General features: G+C 42.0%; 1 protein-coding gene across 1 annotated transcript in view; it reads left to right on the plus strand.

The window, feature by feature from the left end:
• The window catches only part of FBN1 (fibrillin 1), a 359,844-nt gene that overhangs the window by 327,422 nt on the left and 16,677 nt on the right, over positions 1-15,745 (plus strand). Inside the window, exons 50-58 of the mRNA XM_040342652.1 lie at positions 1,650-1,799; positions 3,080-3,145; positions 3,239-3,355; positions 4,329-4,448; positions 8,175-8,297; positions 8,434-8,565; positions 11,964-12,086; positions 12,403-12,609; positions 14,332-14,457. Of these exons, the coding sequence (XP_040198586.1) occupies positions 1,650-1,799; positions 3,080-3,145; positions 3,239-3,355; positions 4,329-4,448; positions 8,175-8,297; positions 8,434-8,565; positions 11,964-12,086; positions 12,403-12,609; positions 14,332-14,457 (1,164 nt within the window). The remainder of the gene's footprint in view (positions 1-1,649; positions 1,800-3,079; positions 3,146-3,238; positions 3,356-4,328; positions 4,449-8,174; positions 8,298-8,433; positions 8,566-11,963; positions 12,087-12,402; positions 12,610-14,331; positions 14,458-15,745) is intronic.

The raw sequence follows: 15,745 nt of genomic DNA on the forward strand, positions 1-15,745 counted from the left end.
GAACCCCCAAAGTTATTTCTGCTCTGGCAGTATTAATCACCATACAGTGATCAAGTCCACCAGAAAAAAAAAGTGTCACAAAAACATCTGTGGTCATTTGTTTTGAAAATGTTGTTTGAGTAAGTGACCAGTTTGGCTTTTACCATCTGAAGATGGTACCTGGCTGCTGATGTTAGTCATCCCTTAATATAGAATTACAAACAGGAAACAAGGAATTAACACAAGCAGGAAATTATTATCAGTATCAGTATCACGATCAGTGCAAACATGTACAGGACAATACATTAGCTGTAACCAGGCAACTGTGTCAGAAGTTATGTACTATTATGGGACGTTATTATTATTATGAAGTTATGTACTATTGTAGGCAGGGCCGATCCTAGGCAGGGTGCACAGGGTGCATTGCACCCAGGCGCCTGCAGAGGTGGTGGCGCCGAACATCCAACAGACTCTCTGAAGCCTCGTACACACGACAGAGGAACTCGACGTGCTTGGCACGTCGAGTTCCTCGTCGAGTTTTGGGATGAAGCCGCCGAGGAGCTCGGCGGGCCGGCTTCTCCCATAGAAGAACGAGGACAACGAGAAAATAGAGAACATGTTCTCTATTTTCTCGTCGAGTTCCTCGGCGGCTCCATCGAGCCAAAACTGTACAGACGACAGAGATTCTCGTCAGAATCCGGGTTTTGACCGAGTTTCTCGGTGAATTCTGCCGAGAATCTCTGTCGTGTGTACGGGGCCTAACAGAAGCCCTCTCTGTGTCCATCACAGAGGCCCCCCTCCAGGTCCCAATAAAGTACTCTGCTTCTCTGCCTGTATTTTTTTTTTTGTTAAGAGATCATGTAAGGATCCCAGGTTAATGAAGACTTTGTGGGGGGAGCATCTCTGTGAGTCATTGCCATATAAACATTTGTAAAGGGGAGGAGTTAGTAAAATGAAGACACCCATGTGGGGGCGCCAGAAATATTTCTGCACCCAGGCGCCTGTGACCCTAGGATCGGCCCTGATTGTAGGTATTCTTAGAAATGGCAGTCCAATAGACTAATGAATATTGTGGGAAAGGAGATTACACTCGTTTTTCAGAATAAATACGCATATAGAGGAGATTACAGTATACATGTTTACCACATGCCTCACAAACTCATAATTACAGACCAGTTTAAATAGGTCTGTCCTCATCTCCTCTGCTGGAGGCAGTACAGTAGGTGTTCCTTACTACTGCAGGGAACAGTGCTCACATAATGAAGTGTGAGATCCAAGCCAGGTATAAGCTTACTGTAGGCTGTGTGTTAACAAATGCCCAGGTAGTGGGTCTATGACAGTCTTGGCTTGGAGGAACTGGGCTGAATCACCCTGGCTGTCATTTAACCAAAACGTCTTGTGGCATTCTAGTGGTGAAAGGGTAGTACTGCAGGGGACAGTTCTAGGTTGAAGATGAATATTGCAACAAAACATATTTTTTTTAATTTTCAGTAAGGCATTGAGATTTAAAAATAGAGAAAAAATTGAAAAAAAACGTTTCCTTTTAAAGTGTTATTTTCGATCACAATATTTAGATTCTATTTTTTAGTGTATTACAGAGTCTGATAGACGTGCCCCCCTGAGTGAGATTGCAAAATTTTGGCATCTTATGTTTCTCTCCTTTTTAACAGATCTAAGAGTCGGTTACTGCTACACCAAATTTGAAGCTGGACAGTGCCTTTCTCCAAAGACCCTAAACCACACCAAACAGGAATGTTGCTGTGCAATGAGAGAAGCAGGATGGGGATTCCCATGTGAAATATGCCCAGTGGAAGGAGATGGTAGTATTGCTTTATATTATAGATATTCTACTGGCACATTATAATAGCCCATGACCATACAATACCTTTCACATTTATATACAGAACTGCAGCCATTTGTTCAAGTCTATTATTTTTAGGGTGTTAGTATAAAATATCTATTATACAATGGCAAATAGCACATTTATATCACAGTGCAATCAAGCAAAATAGAAGAAATTCCCAGACAATCCCACAGGGAAACAATTACACAGTACAACAAAACAGTTTTCCACCCACCAAAAGCTGGCAAAGGGCTCGCTTCAAATGCACATGAAAGCTGAGCTTGGAAGAACATTTATAGATGTACATGATGTGATGTCCAAGTGGACACATTCCAAGGGAAATCATGAGAAGTACGTGCGCACACTGCTCCAAGTTATTGCAGGAGATGAACTATGCACATTTGATCAAAAGTTAAGGAACACTGCCATTTTAACCCTAAACAGGCCAATATTAGCAGCCAAATCAGCCATATCCATTAATGATGGTTTGGTATGAAGGTGATTTTTAGTTTTATCGAAATATGATATAGTTTTCAAAGTACTAAGCAAACTAATTAGGCAGAACTGGCCATACACTGTGCAATTTCTATCAGTGGGCAGCCCTGCCACCAATCTCCTGCCCAACATCCTTTGATTGAAAATCAAAGGCGGTGGATGGAAAGTTGTGGGCAGATCAGCAGTCCCATGTAATCAGATGGAACTGCTGTCCACATATTTTGACAGACAGTGGGCTTGGCTGTCAAAACACACTAACCACAATGGGAGATTCTTCCATGGGTGCTCTATAGCCGGCAGGCCGAACAAGAACATTTCTGTGATGTGAAGGGCCAGCTAAACAGATAGTCTTATCAGTAAGCAAGACATTTCCAACATTAATCAGCACACACACATTGTACAAGTTTTAGGTAATGTGTCAGTGAAGCAAAATGTAGAGACTTTCTATGTGTTGCCTATAAAAATCTGCTCTAGATATTATTCTAGTGATCCATTCAAGACCACAATCCATGCATATATTGTTTAGCTCTTTACACAGAAGAATTAGTGTTGTTCTTTTACTATGGCAATGCTGCTGTGCCCTTGGTGGGGGTGAAAGCCAATAGAAGTGATGAAACCACATTTACATTACTGAATGACTCCAGTGGAGTGGAGCAGAATTACATCTCATGCTAGACGTTAAGATCAAACCTATTATAATGCAGTTATAGTATAGCATCCATGGCGGCGTATAATGGTTTTGTGCGTTTTTTTTTTTCAAAGAGGCTTTCCGAGAGATCTGTCCGTTTGGAAGTGGTGTGGTGGTTGGACCAAATGATGAGCGAATTGGTAAGATGTAACCCTGAGCAATAATAAAACGAACTTGGGGAACGTCATATGCAGAATTTCATAGTGCTCTTTTCTTCTTCCACCTTTCTGTAGACATGGACGAATGTACCGATCCAGACAGATGCAAGAATGGCCAGTGTATCAACACAGATGGATCGTATCGGTGCGAATGCTCCTTTGGATATGTGCTTACAGGAGATGAATGTACAGGTCTGTTATAATGTTACTATAATAAAACGTATTACTGAATGTGTTTGCAATGAGTCCATTTTAAGGGACCTCTTTGTAACATGACAAACTGATATATGGGATATAGAAATAAGTCATGGTAACAAAAGGGGCTGTGAGCACAAGTTGCTCAGCGTGCTAAAAATGTACAGAAGACTACAGGAAAATGTAGGTATATGATAATATTACTGTGGTGCTTCAAAATAAGAGTAACAACTAGGTTAGACAGCACCTGCACCATAATGATTAATCCATCTTTGATAAACATTTGCCACATTGCTATAGCCTACATGTTATTCTAGGCTGGGTACAGACGGATGGAAATTTGGTCAGTTCAGCAGGGACCGGTTGAATTTCAATCTATGTATGGCCCTCCATGTTTGACAGAAGTCAATCATTCATTCGACTTTGATCGAACAAACACAATAGAAAACTTCCATCAATCAGCAGCTGCAGCCAACCAGCCGCAGCCTCTGATCAGTGTATTGTGATAGTGGAGAGTCCCAGTGAGGAGAACTCCTCTATCCACTTCTCTTATGTGGATGGGGGAATCTGTTTTTATTGTTCCTTCAACCCACTGGCTGAATGAAAAAATGTACGATCTATACCCAGCCTTAATTGTCATGCTACAGCCAAGCATGTAGTAACATTCTCCATGGTCACTAAGCCTATGTGGAAACACAGCTCATGGTTCAGGGGATGGCTGTGTGACTCTGGTACACCCGCTGTGTTATACTGTTGCATTCCATGTTTCTGAAGGCTTACTAAACAATACTTGCTCTAAAGTATTAGAAAACACATTGTAAGCCACATAACTAACACCTTGAATACACCACAACTCTCTGAATTAGCTGTTTATTGAATAGGCAAACTTTGCTGGTCTGCGTAAAATATGAACAGAATATAAAAAAAATTCCCCAAGACAAAAACTGATTTTACATACTTTGTGTTTCAGATATTGATGAGTGTTCTGTTCAAAACCCATGTGGGAATGGAACTTGCAAGAATGTGATTGGTGGATTTGAGTGCACATGTGAAGAAGGGTTTGAGCCTGGACCAATGATGGCCTGTGAAGGTAATCCATTAAAGCGATGGTAAACCACTGGGTGATTTATTTTTTTGACCCGAAAGGTAAAGGCATATTGTGCTAGTATGCATCGCATACTAGCACATAATGTGAAACTTACCTGAAAACAAAGCATTCCAGCGATGAGCTGTCACCACTGGAGGCCACTTCCATCTTCACCCATCTTCCTTTCGGGTCAGTGGACTCGTGGACTGGCTGTGTGACTGGCCTGGGGGGGGGCGCCTTTTACAGCACAGGACTCTGAAGGAATGGCCTGGGTGGATGCGCATGCGCCTGTAGCGTCATCAGCTTCTTATACAGGAAATATCTCCTAAACGGTGCATGTTTAACATTGCACACGGCCTCCGACGATCATAGAGACTCCGGTGACCATCTGGTCCGCCAGAAATCTCTATGACAACCATCCGGGGCTGGAGGATCCTATCTCCAACTCACCGATCGTAGCGGGGAGTCGGTAGATGCACTGGGGGGCGGCGGGAGGGGGGCCGTTCCCTCTCGCTTCCCGTAAGAACAATCAAGAGGTGGAACAGCCGCTCTGATCATTCTTATGGTGTAGGGAATCGTCGGCTCTAAAAGACGATATCTGAATGATGCCTATGCCATTATTTAGATATCCCCGCTCAAAGTCCAGGACGTCATATAATGGCCGGCGGGCAGGAAGTGGTTAAAATTTCATAAACCAAGTAAAACAAAATGCTTGATGTCAGTTTCATTGATCTGAATTTCAGAACCAATGAAAATGTGCTTAATTTGGTTCTAAAGGCAAATTTGCATGCAGTCCCCTCCCCCCCCCCCCCCCATCCTCTTATACTTACATGAGCCCGATCTTGATCCAACCATGTGCATGAGAGCAGAGGCTCAGTCTGCTCTCTCCCTCCTGATAAGCTCAGAGACAGCGGTGGGAGCCAGTGCAAGTGGCACATGGCAGGGGGGGAAGAGCCAGTAGCACTGGAAGGTAGGAGGGAGCAGGGGGCGGGGCTGTGTGTATGGACACACAGAGTGGGGCTCGGGAGCGAGCACGTACGAGTGCCCCCATACCGAGCAGCTTGCTATGGGTGCACTCAGCAGGGGGGACTAGCCAGGAGCTCTGGCGGGGGACCCAAGAAAAGGAGGATCAGGACTGCCCTGCACAGAGCAGGTAAGTATATTAAGTTTGAAAGAAAGAAATTTCATTACATGGTTTGTTACAATAAGCTCTATCCGACCACAAATAACTTGTAGAGGCATGTTGTCAGGACGTACCACCCATCAAAACTTTTTTGTTTTGGACAGAAGGAATTAGAACCAGACAGATTTGTATTTGCTTTGTATTTGTGTGTCCCCATTAACCACTTCCCGACCTCCTCATGTACATATACGTCAGCAGAATGGCACGGACAGGCACATGTACGTACCTGTACGTCCTCTGCTAGACGTGGGTGGGGGGTCCGATCGGGACCCCCCCGGTACATGCGGAGGTCGGGTCCACTCGGGGAGCGATCCGGGACGACGGCGCGGCTATTTGTTTATAGCCGCTCCGTCGCGATCGCTCCCCGGAGCTGAAGAACGGGGAGAGCCGTGTGTAAACAAGGCTTCCCCGTGCTTCACTGTGTCGGCGCATCGATCGCGTCATTCCCTTTATAGGGAAGACACGATCGATGACGTCATTCCTACAGCCACACCCCCCTACACTAGTAAACACACACAAAGTAAACCCTAACTCCTACAGCGCCCCCTGTGGTTAACTCCCAAACTGCATCTGTAATTTTCACAATAAACAATGCAATTTAAATGCATTTTTTGCTGTGAAAATGACAATTGTCCCAAAAATGTGTCAAAATTGTCCGAAGTGTCCGCCATAATGTCGCAGTCACGAAAAAAATCGCTGATCGCCGCCATTAGTAGTAAAAAAAATTAAAAAAATAAAAATGCAAAAAAACTATCCCCTATTTTGTAAACGCTATAAATTTTGCGCAAACCAACCGATAAACGATTATTGCGATTTTTTTTTAACCAAAAATAGGTAGAAGAATACGTATCGGCCTAAACTGAGGAAAAAAAAAAATTTTATATATGTTTTTGGGGGATATTTATTACAGCAAAAAGTAAAAAATATTGCATTTTTTTCAAAATTGTTGCTCTATTTTTGTTTATAGCGCAAAAAATAAAAACCGCAGAGGTGATCAAATACCACCAAAAGAAAGCTCTATTTGTGGGGAAAAAAGGACGCCAATTTTGTTTGGGAGCCACTTCGCACGACCGCGCAATTGTCTGTTAAAGCGACGCAGTCCCGAACTGTAAAAACCCCTTGGGTCTTTAGGCAGCAATATGGTCAGGGGCTTAAGTGGTTAAGAAGATTTCCCCTCTCTTTCTTTCAGGAGAGGAAGTGATAAGAAATCTATCCGTGTGGACAATAGTGTATTTAGGTTTTGTGCTGCCCTAGGCCTGACTAAACTTGTGCACCCCCTAATTAAAATATGACCCACCCCTTCCTGTCAAGGCCACACTCCTTGCTGTTTAAGACCCACCCTTCCCTTACTCTTATCCCAAATGAAAAAAAAAGTGTTTCCTATAGTTCTACTTTAGGCACAAAGGGCCAGATTCACGTAGACTAGCGGCGGCGTAACGTATCGTAGATACGTTACACCGCCACAAGTTTTCATCGCAAGTGCCTGATTCACAAAGCACTTGCAATGAAAACCTACGCTGGCGGCCTCCTGCGCATGCTCCGTTTAGAAATTCCCGCCGTGCTTTGCGCGAAGTGACGTAATTTTTTCGAACGGCGACGTGCGTAGCGTACTTGCGTATTCCCGGACGTCTTACGCAAACGCATACCCGACGCTGGTTTACGACGCAAACTCCCCCCAGCGGCGGCCGCGGTACTGCATCCTAAGATCCGACAGTGTAAAACAATTACACCTGTCGGATCTTAGGGCTATCTATGCGTAACTGGTTCTATGAATCAGTCGCATAGATACTCTGAGAGATACGACGGAGTATCTGAGATACTCCGTCGTATCTCCGCTGTGAATCTGGCCCAAAATTCTGATAATTTATGGAGAGGACTAAGATAACACAGTGAGGAAGGTTTGTGGTCCAGGATGATAGGACAGTCAAAATTGGAAGCTCCACCCCCCCCCCCCCCCACAGTTGCGGAATGCTGGCTGCCTGTATACTGGAAGCAGTACGGCCACTTTATGGGGGTGCTAGACTAATTTGCCTCTCTGCGCTACACTAACTGCAAGGCGACGGGGACTCTTTCCGTGCTGCCCCCCTGCAACGTGCTGCTCTAGGCCTGGGCCAGGATACAACGCAGTGTGGGGATACAGACTGCAGAAAAACAGTAAAATGAGGAAGGGCTGTGGTAGACCGATCAGAATATTATATTACTGTCTGTGTCTTCCAGTCCCAGGAGCAACTGCTTCCGTCATTTCTTGTCCTGCTGTCAGAGGAAGTGTGAGGGAATCCCCTCAGTGAGATCACTAACAGCAAGGAAAGCTTTACAGAAGGTTTTACTTATCCCAGGTCTATCCCAAACTTAAAAAGTTTTGCCTGAGGTTGGGCTGGAAATAAAAAAAAAATTTGGCCACATAACAAGGCATATACAAATATTCAGCAAGCACAGCTGGGATACTGCAAGTTGCCAACGAGTGGGTTATATATATATTTTTCTTCTACTTTTTTTTAATTAGTCTCCTTTTATTTATCTGCATTAATGTATCCTTCTTTTAATAGATGTTAATGAATGTGCTCAGAACCCTCTGTTGTGTGCTTTCCGATGCGTTAACACCTACGGTTCATATGAATGCAAGTGCCCAGCTGGCTATGTGCTCCGGGAAGACAAGAGAATGTGCAAAGGTGAGCGCTATGTACAAATCATTCAACAAGGTCATCTTCATAGGCAGCTATAAACTAAGATACTTCACATGTACTAGATTAGTATTGATAAATGAAATACGTTTTATTACCAACAACATCACTCTTTATTTTACAGATCAGGACGAGTGTGAAGATGGTCTTCATGACTGTGACTCTAAACTAATGATGTGCAAGAATCTCATTGGAACATACATGTGTATATGTGGACCAGGGTTCCAGCGTAGACCGGATGGTGAAGGCTGTATAGGTACAAAAGAATGATGTTCAGTTTGGAAACCATAAGTACAGTGGAACCTCGGTTTAAGAGTAACTTTGTTTAAGAGCGTTTTGATTTGCAAGCAACTTTTTTTTTTAAATTCTGACTCGGTTTAAGAGTACCTCATTTGGCCATAGGTACGGGGGCGTAGGAGCCGAAAAAAGCCAAACATTGGCCTGCAGTACCTCATTTGGCCTGAGGTACGGGGGCGCAGGAAACAAGTTGAAGTGTCCTCGCGCCTTTTCGGAAGTTTTCAGCGCTCTATAGCGCCCCCCGCCACCCCTGGCCACATTCGGTATTGCATCCCATTGAAGTCAATTCAGAACAAATTATTTTAATTTCCATTGACTTCAATAGGAAAACTTGCTTTGATAAGCAAGTACTTGGGATGACGAGCATACTCCTGGAAATGGATTATGCTCGTAATCCGAGGTTCAACTGTATATGTAAATTGTGCATAAAAGCACAAAATAGTACACTTTTATACTTTAACATGTGTGTTCCTGGGTAGGAGCATTTACATTTATAGACTCGCCAGGTAATTGCAGGGTACAAGACTAGTGCAGTTGTCTGCTGAATTCAGATTTTGGGGTTGATTTACTAACAATGGAGAATGCTTTGTGTGTTTTTGTTTTACACTCAAGAGTGTTGTGTTCACTACTACACTTTTATATGAATATTTAATTCATTTTTTATACTTTTGTTATGTTTTACTTATTTAAGCGCTGCTTAACCTGCCTGGCGGTCTTCCCGTGTCTGACACGGGGTTAGATTTTCCTGCTGCGAGCGGTAACCCCGTGTCAGCCACGGGCTTGCCTCGCTAGATCCACAGGCACAAGTTACTTACCTTGTCCCTGGATCCAGCGATGCCACCGCGCTGTGTGAGCGAGCGGGACCTTGCTCGATTCACACAGTGCCTCCGTGTGACGCCGATCTCCGTTCCCTGCGACGTTACGACGCACGGGGACGGAGAACGGCGCCAAATTCAAAAAAGTAAACAAACACCTTACATACAGTATACTGTAATCTTATAGATTACAGTACTGTATGTAAAAAAAACACACCCCCCCTGTCCCTAGTGGTCTGTCCTGTGTCATGCATGTCATTTTATATAATAAAAACGTTTCTTTCTCCCTGCAAACTGTAGATTGTCCATAGCAACCAAAAGTGTCCCTTTATGTCAAAAATAGTTTTAGATCAGCTAAAAAACAGCGATAATAAATTATAATCACTTGCAGAATTGTGCGATAGCGATTTGTGGGGAAATTCGTCATAAAAAAAAAAAATAATGACAGCAACAATTCTGCAACTGAGCAAATTTCAGTGATTTTGATTTGATTACATTATTGAATAATTTTTATTATAATTATATTATTATTTGTTATAATTATTTATAATTATTTATTATATTATAATTTATAATTTTGTTTTTAAAAAAATGTCATACCCGGGATGCCTATTAGAAGCTTGTTTGGTCAGATTTAAGTGAGTTATTTCTAAAAATTACAGACCTACAATATAAAACGCCAAATTTCCTTGCAAATAATGGTACCGCTTTTAGCATGTTTTTTCTGACAGAATCATACCGCCAGGGAGGTTAATATATTCAGTCACTTATCTCCCATAAGCAGGTGTTAGTGCATATATATATATATATATATATATATATATATATATATATATATATATATTGCCACAAACAATGGAGAATGACAAATCTGGAGCAGCTGTGCATGGTAGCCAATCAGCTTCTAACTTCAGCTTGTTCAAATAAGCTTTGACACTAAAACCTGACCTGCACCAGATTTTGCACTCTTCAGTTTTAGTAAATGTGTCCCTCTGTTTTGAGAAAAGAGTGGGTATCTGCATAATATAATTTTTTACATTTTGTCATATAGTAGGTCATTGCAGGACATAAACATAATGTTCCTTGTCAGATTCATGGCCATACAGCGCCTTGAAAAAGTATTCATACCCCTTGACATGTTAAAAACAAAAACATGAATGTATTTTATTGGGATTTTATGTGATAGACCAACACAAAGTGGCACATAATTGTGAAGTGGAAAAGAAAATGATAAATGGTTATCAATTTTTTTTACAAATAAATATGTGAAAAGTGTGACAAATGCATGCCACACTTTTCACATATTTATTTGTAATTTTTTTTTATCATTTAACATTTTCCTTCCACTTCACAATTATGTACCACTTTGTGTTGGCCTATCACATAAAATCCTATTAAAATAAATGTAAGTTTTTTGTTGTAACGTGATAAACTGTGGAAAATTTTAAGGGGTATGAATACTTTTTCAAGGCACTGTGCATCAAACATATTTGATTTTTTTGACTAGAGTACAATTAGTAAAAATTTGTCTTCACCCATTGGAACCTTAAATTTGGTTTCTGTATTTATGAGGGAAGCCCAGGTGCAGGTAATAGAAGAAGCCTATATACAGGAATTTCTGTATGCTGGTCAGTTCCAGTGTGGAGTAATCTTTTTTTTCCATTGTGGAGGTTAAAGCTGAAAAAAGTTAACCAGGTAGATAATTCTGAATTTAACTCTCACAACACACAATTCATATTTGTTTGTTTTTTTGTGTGATTTGCTTGTATAAGTTACAGCTTAACTCCGGGATCGGCAAATATTGTCTAAATACAAGAGTCATGTGTACTCTTACTTAAATCTTGGTGTGCTTTGTGTATTTCCTCTAGATCTGTGCAGTAATCCAGTGTCAGGCCCCGTACACACGACCGAGTTTCTCGGCAGAATTCAGCCAGAAACTCGATCGGAGCTGAATTCTGCCGAGAAACCCGGCCGTGTGTACACTTTCGGCCGAGGAAGCCGACGAGTTCCTCGTCGAGCCAAATAGAGAACATGTTCTCTATTTCCTCGTTGTTCAATGAGGAAAGTTGGCTCGCCGAGATCCTCGGCGGCTTCACACAGAACTCGACGAGCAAAACGATGAGTTTTGCCCGTCGAGTTCCTCGGACGTGTGTACGGGGGCCTCAGACGTTATCTCTGTGCAGGAGCTTCCTGTGATAAAGACCGCTCACTGCTGATCTCTCTCCATGTGCAGGGTGACTGGTCTTGTCTCCACCCCCCTGTTGTTCTCAGCTGACAGTCTGTAGTGGGAGGAGCTGCTGGGTCACTCCCACAGCTCTGCTCTCTGCACTAGCGGCGTGAAACACAGTGATGGTGTCACTGCTGCTTTTACAAGTTAATGACTGAATTTGCAAAACTGTTTGGTGCACATAAAGTAGATGTATATCCTTTTTGGCTATTAAGGAATATATTTAATTTTTTTTTTTTATTCCCAAAGTTCAGCTTTAATAATAATGCCATCATGCTTAAGCCATGTTTAACATGATTGTTTTTGTTTTATAAGATTTGAATGAGTGCCTTAAGCCTGGGCTATGTGAAAATGGAAAATGTCTGAACACCATGGGCAGCTACAAGTGTGAGTGCAAAGACGGATTCAACACCAGCATTACAGAGACAGAATGTATTGGTGAGTATGGAGAACTTTTTACAAGTGATAGAGACAACCACACACAGAGAAAAATCAAAATGAATCATCTAAAATATTTAAAATGGGTAAGAAATGAATAAAAGAGAACATACAATATTTGCCCTGTTAGCTGCTTTTGCAGTTACAATTATCACCTTGTCACCTTGGAAGGTTAGATCACCCATGTAATGTACAGACCATCGTGTTGCTAAACATACTACTTTCTATCATGTAAACCACATACAGTAGCATGCATATAACAATATTAGCGATGGCAACCACAGAACCAACAAATCTCTTATTGTATTTGTTGCAGACAACCGACTCGGATATTGCTTCACCGATGTATTGCATACAATGTGCCAGCTTGGATCGTCAAACCAGAATTCCGTTACCAAGTCTGAGTGTTGCTGTAATGGTGGCAGGGGATGGGGTATTACCTGTGAGATCTGCCCCTTCTCTGGAACAGTTCAGTTTAAAAAGCTTTGTCCATATGGCAAGGGATATACAACTGGAGGAGAAGGTGTGTATTCAGATTCATGTATTAGATTTTATTTGTAAAAGGAGATGCTTCACCAGTTTACAGTGATCGTGCCTTTATACTTTATAATAGCTTGTTAATGCTTTATATAGGTATTACACATTATATATATATATATATATATATATATATATATATATTTATTTATATTTAAGGTCAATGCCTGAAGGACTGCTATATCTGTTCATGATGGCCCCTTTTGCGGGTATAGCAAACAAAACATTAAAAATAAGTGCCTATACTGTTTAAAATCACTGTCTCGCTCTGCACATGCTCAGTTCTTCTCTATTTTTAAGCACTATGCCGAATTTGTAGAGGCCAATCTGCTGACAGGCTAAAGATTTACACTTGTTCAGGGGTTCTGGGCTTCAGCAATAAGGCAGCCTCCGGCAAGAAGAAACAGGAGAAATGCTGGAGGCAATTTACAGCATGCACACATTTTAGAAGCATAATTATTCATGTGGAATGTATGTTTCTTGCTAAACTACATAATTTTTTAAGTTGTTATGGGTAAAGTTCCACTTTAAGAAAAGCTGAGCGGGCAACTATTTTATTGTAAGTTGAAGATCAACTTACATAGATAGTCAGGTTGAAAAAAAGACCATCAAGTTCAACCAATAGAAAAAAACAACATATTGAAATGTGAAGTGGAAATTTAATATGCAGCTAAATAAGAAGAATCCACTAATTCTGACAACTGAAAAAGAGTTATAGGTGGAGACAGGCATATTCAATCTCACAACAATTGCTTAGGACTCTGTAAAGCTCCCCCAGTGCCCCCACCTTGAAGCCTAGAGTTATACAGATAGCCATGAGATTAGGGGAATTAGGGTAACCTAGCAGGATGAACTGTTCATTAAGGGATACTATATTTAAACCTTATAACTGGGTACATATGATCTGAGTATTGGCAGGTTCAACAGGAATCGGCCGACATTTGGTCAGTGTGTAAAGCTGTCTGTCCAACAGAAGCCAGTCTTGTGACTTTTGTCAAAGTCCTTCTGAAAAACCAGCAGCCGATCAGCTCTCACAGCCAATGGCTGCAAACGCTGATCAGTGTATTCTAGCGGGGGGGGGGCAGTCTCCTTGTCAGAATACAATAGCTCAGCGGGGGAGATCGCTGAACCGACATCGCTTGTGTTGGTACAGTGATCTGACTGTGTGTACCCAGCCTAACTAAAAGCAGAACTTTTTGTTTAGTTTTTATTTAGAGTGGAGAGGGATTAGAACACCTATTTTTGTTTTTAGTTTTTTTTTTAGGTTTTTATTTCTCTCTGTGGAGATTTACCCTCCTTAGTTGTCCTGTTTTACTGTTATCAACCGAGAAGGGAAGGAAAATCCCAAATTTTGGGTTGTCACCAAAACAGGAATAGAGGGGGGATCTTCCAATGGGAACACCAGATCTGGTGACCCTGGTACCAACCAGGATATCCCTCACTTTGAAGTGATAGGAAGTAAAGGGAAATCTCCCTTTAATTTTGCATCTCCCATATGACAGGGTTGATCACCCCTCCTTATTTTATTCAAAATGCTAAAAAATATATATATTGCATTTAGTTTTACTTTACTGCAAGTGATAAAGCTGGGCAGTGTAAGAGATGGGGCTTTGGGCAAATTATACAGCATATGATCCTATTTCATTATATTATTTCTTATGTTTATATTACCGTATATATATATATATCACTTTCTTTTTATATCTAGATATTGATGAATGTCATGTTCTACATGGAATTTGTCGCAATGGACAATGTGTCAATGAAAGGGGAACATACAAATGTGAATGCAATCTAGGTTATATCCCTGATATGACTGGCACTTCCTGTATAGGTAAGTTGCCGTTATATGCTATAGTTCAAATTCCATGCTTGTATTTCTGTTGGAGATCTAGATATAACTATTAATGGAGAAGTTCATGAAAGAATCCAAATATTCAGTATTAAAAAAGTAGTTATGCAGTTTTTTTTTCTATGAAAGATTTATATTCGCCTTATCATTTACCTGTATTTACTCCCTTCAGCTTGTGTTTGTAAGTAAGCCCCCTTTGCTCTATGAGCGTCTGGGAGTAAACGGACACTCGTTTGCCCTCTGATCTGATACGCCTAGACAGAGGAGGACAGATCCTCCCCCCTTTTTTTTTTTGGCAGACAAATTCTTACTGGAGGTAAGCGGGTGTAAACAGACACAAGATCGTTTACACCTGTCGGTCCATGGGGGTGAATAGACCATCTAATCAGGTCTGCTTGACAAAGTTTTTCAGGCTAAAAAAATGTATGTGAAAGGGGTCTTACACTAATTCCTAGTGTGTGAAGTCAGACATTCGGGCAGCAACTGCCAACCTTTGAGTGATCTCTGACCACCTAGTGCAGTGGTCTCCAAACTGCAGCCCTTTGCTTGCCTTTCACCCCTCGGAGCACTATTCCTTCTACTGACACCAACAATAGGGGGCATCATGCTTGACACTGAAACCAACAATGGGACATTATTCCTCCCACTGTCATCAATGATGGAACACTGGGCCAGATTCACAGAGAAATACGTTACACTGCGGCGGCGTAACGTATCCCATTTACGTTACACCGCCGCAAGTTTACAGCGTAAGTGCCTGATTCACAAAGCACTTACCTGTAAACTTGCGGCGGTGTAACGTAAATCCGCTCGGCGCAAGCCCGCCTAATTCAAATGGGGTGGGCACCATTTTTAATTAGGCGCGTCCCCGCGCCGAACGTACTGCGCATGCTCCGTCCAAAAAAATACCCGACGTGCATTGCGCTAAATGACGTCGCAATGACGTCATTGGTTTTGACATTAGCGTAAATGGCGTCCAGCGCCATTCACGGACGACTTACGCAAACAACGTGATTTTTCACGACGGCCATACTCAACATTGGCTAGTCCACCTAGAGGGCAGCCTTAGTTTTACACGGCGTATCTCGTCGGAAACAACGTAAAGTTAGAGCGACGGGTAAATCGTACGTTCGTGAATCGCCGTAACTAGTCATTTGCATATTCTACGCTGACCGCAATGGAATTGCCACCTAGCGGCCGGCCTAGAATTGCATCCTAAGATCCGACGGTGTAAGTCAATTACACCTGTCGGATCTTAGGGCTATCTATG

The sequence above is a fragment of the Rana temporaria genome, chromosome 3 (genome assembly GCF_905171775.1).
Source record: "Rana temporaria chromosome 3, aRanTem1.1, whole genome shotgun sequence".
Taxonomy (NCBI): Eukaryota; Metazoa; Chordata; class Amphibia; order Anura; family Ranidae; genus Rana; species Rana temporaria.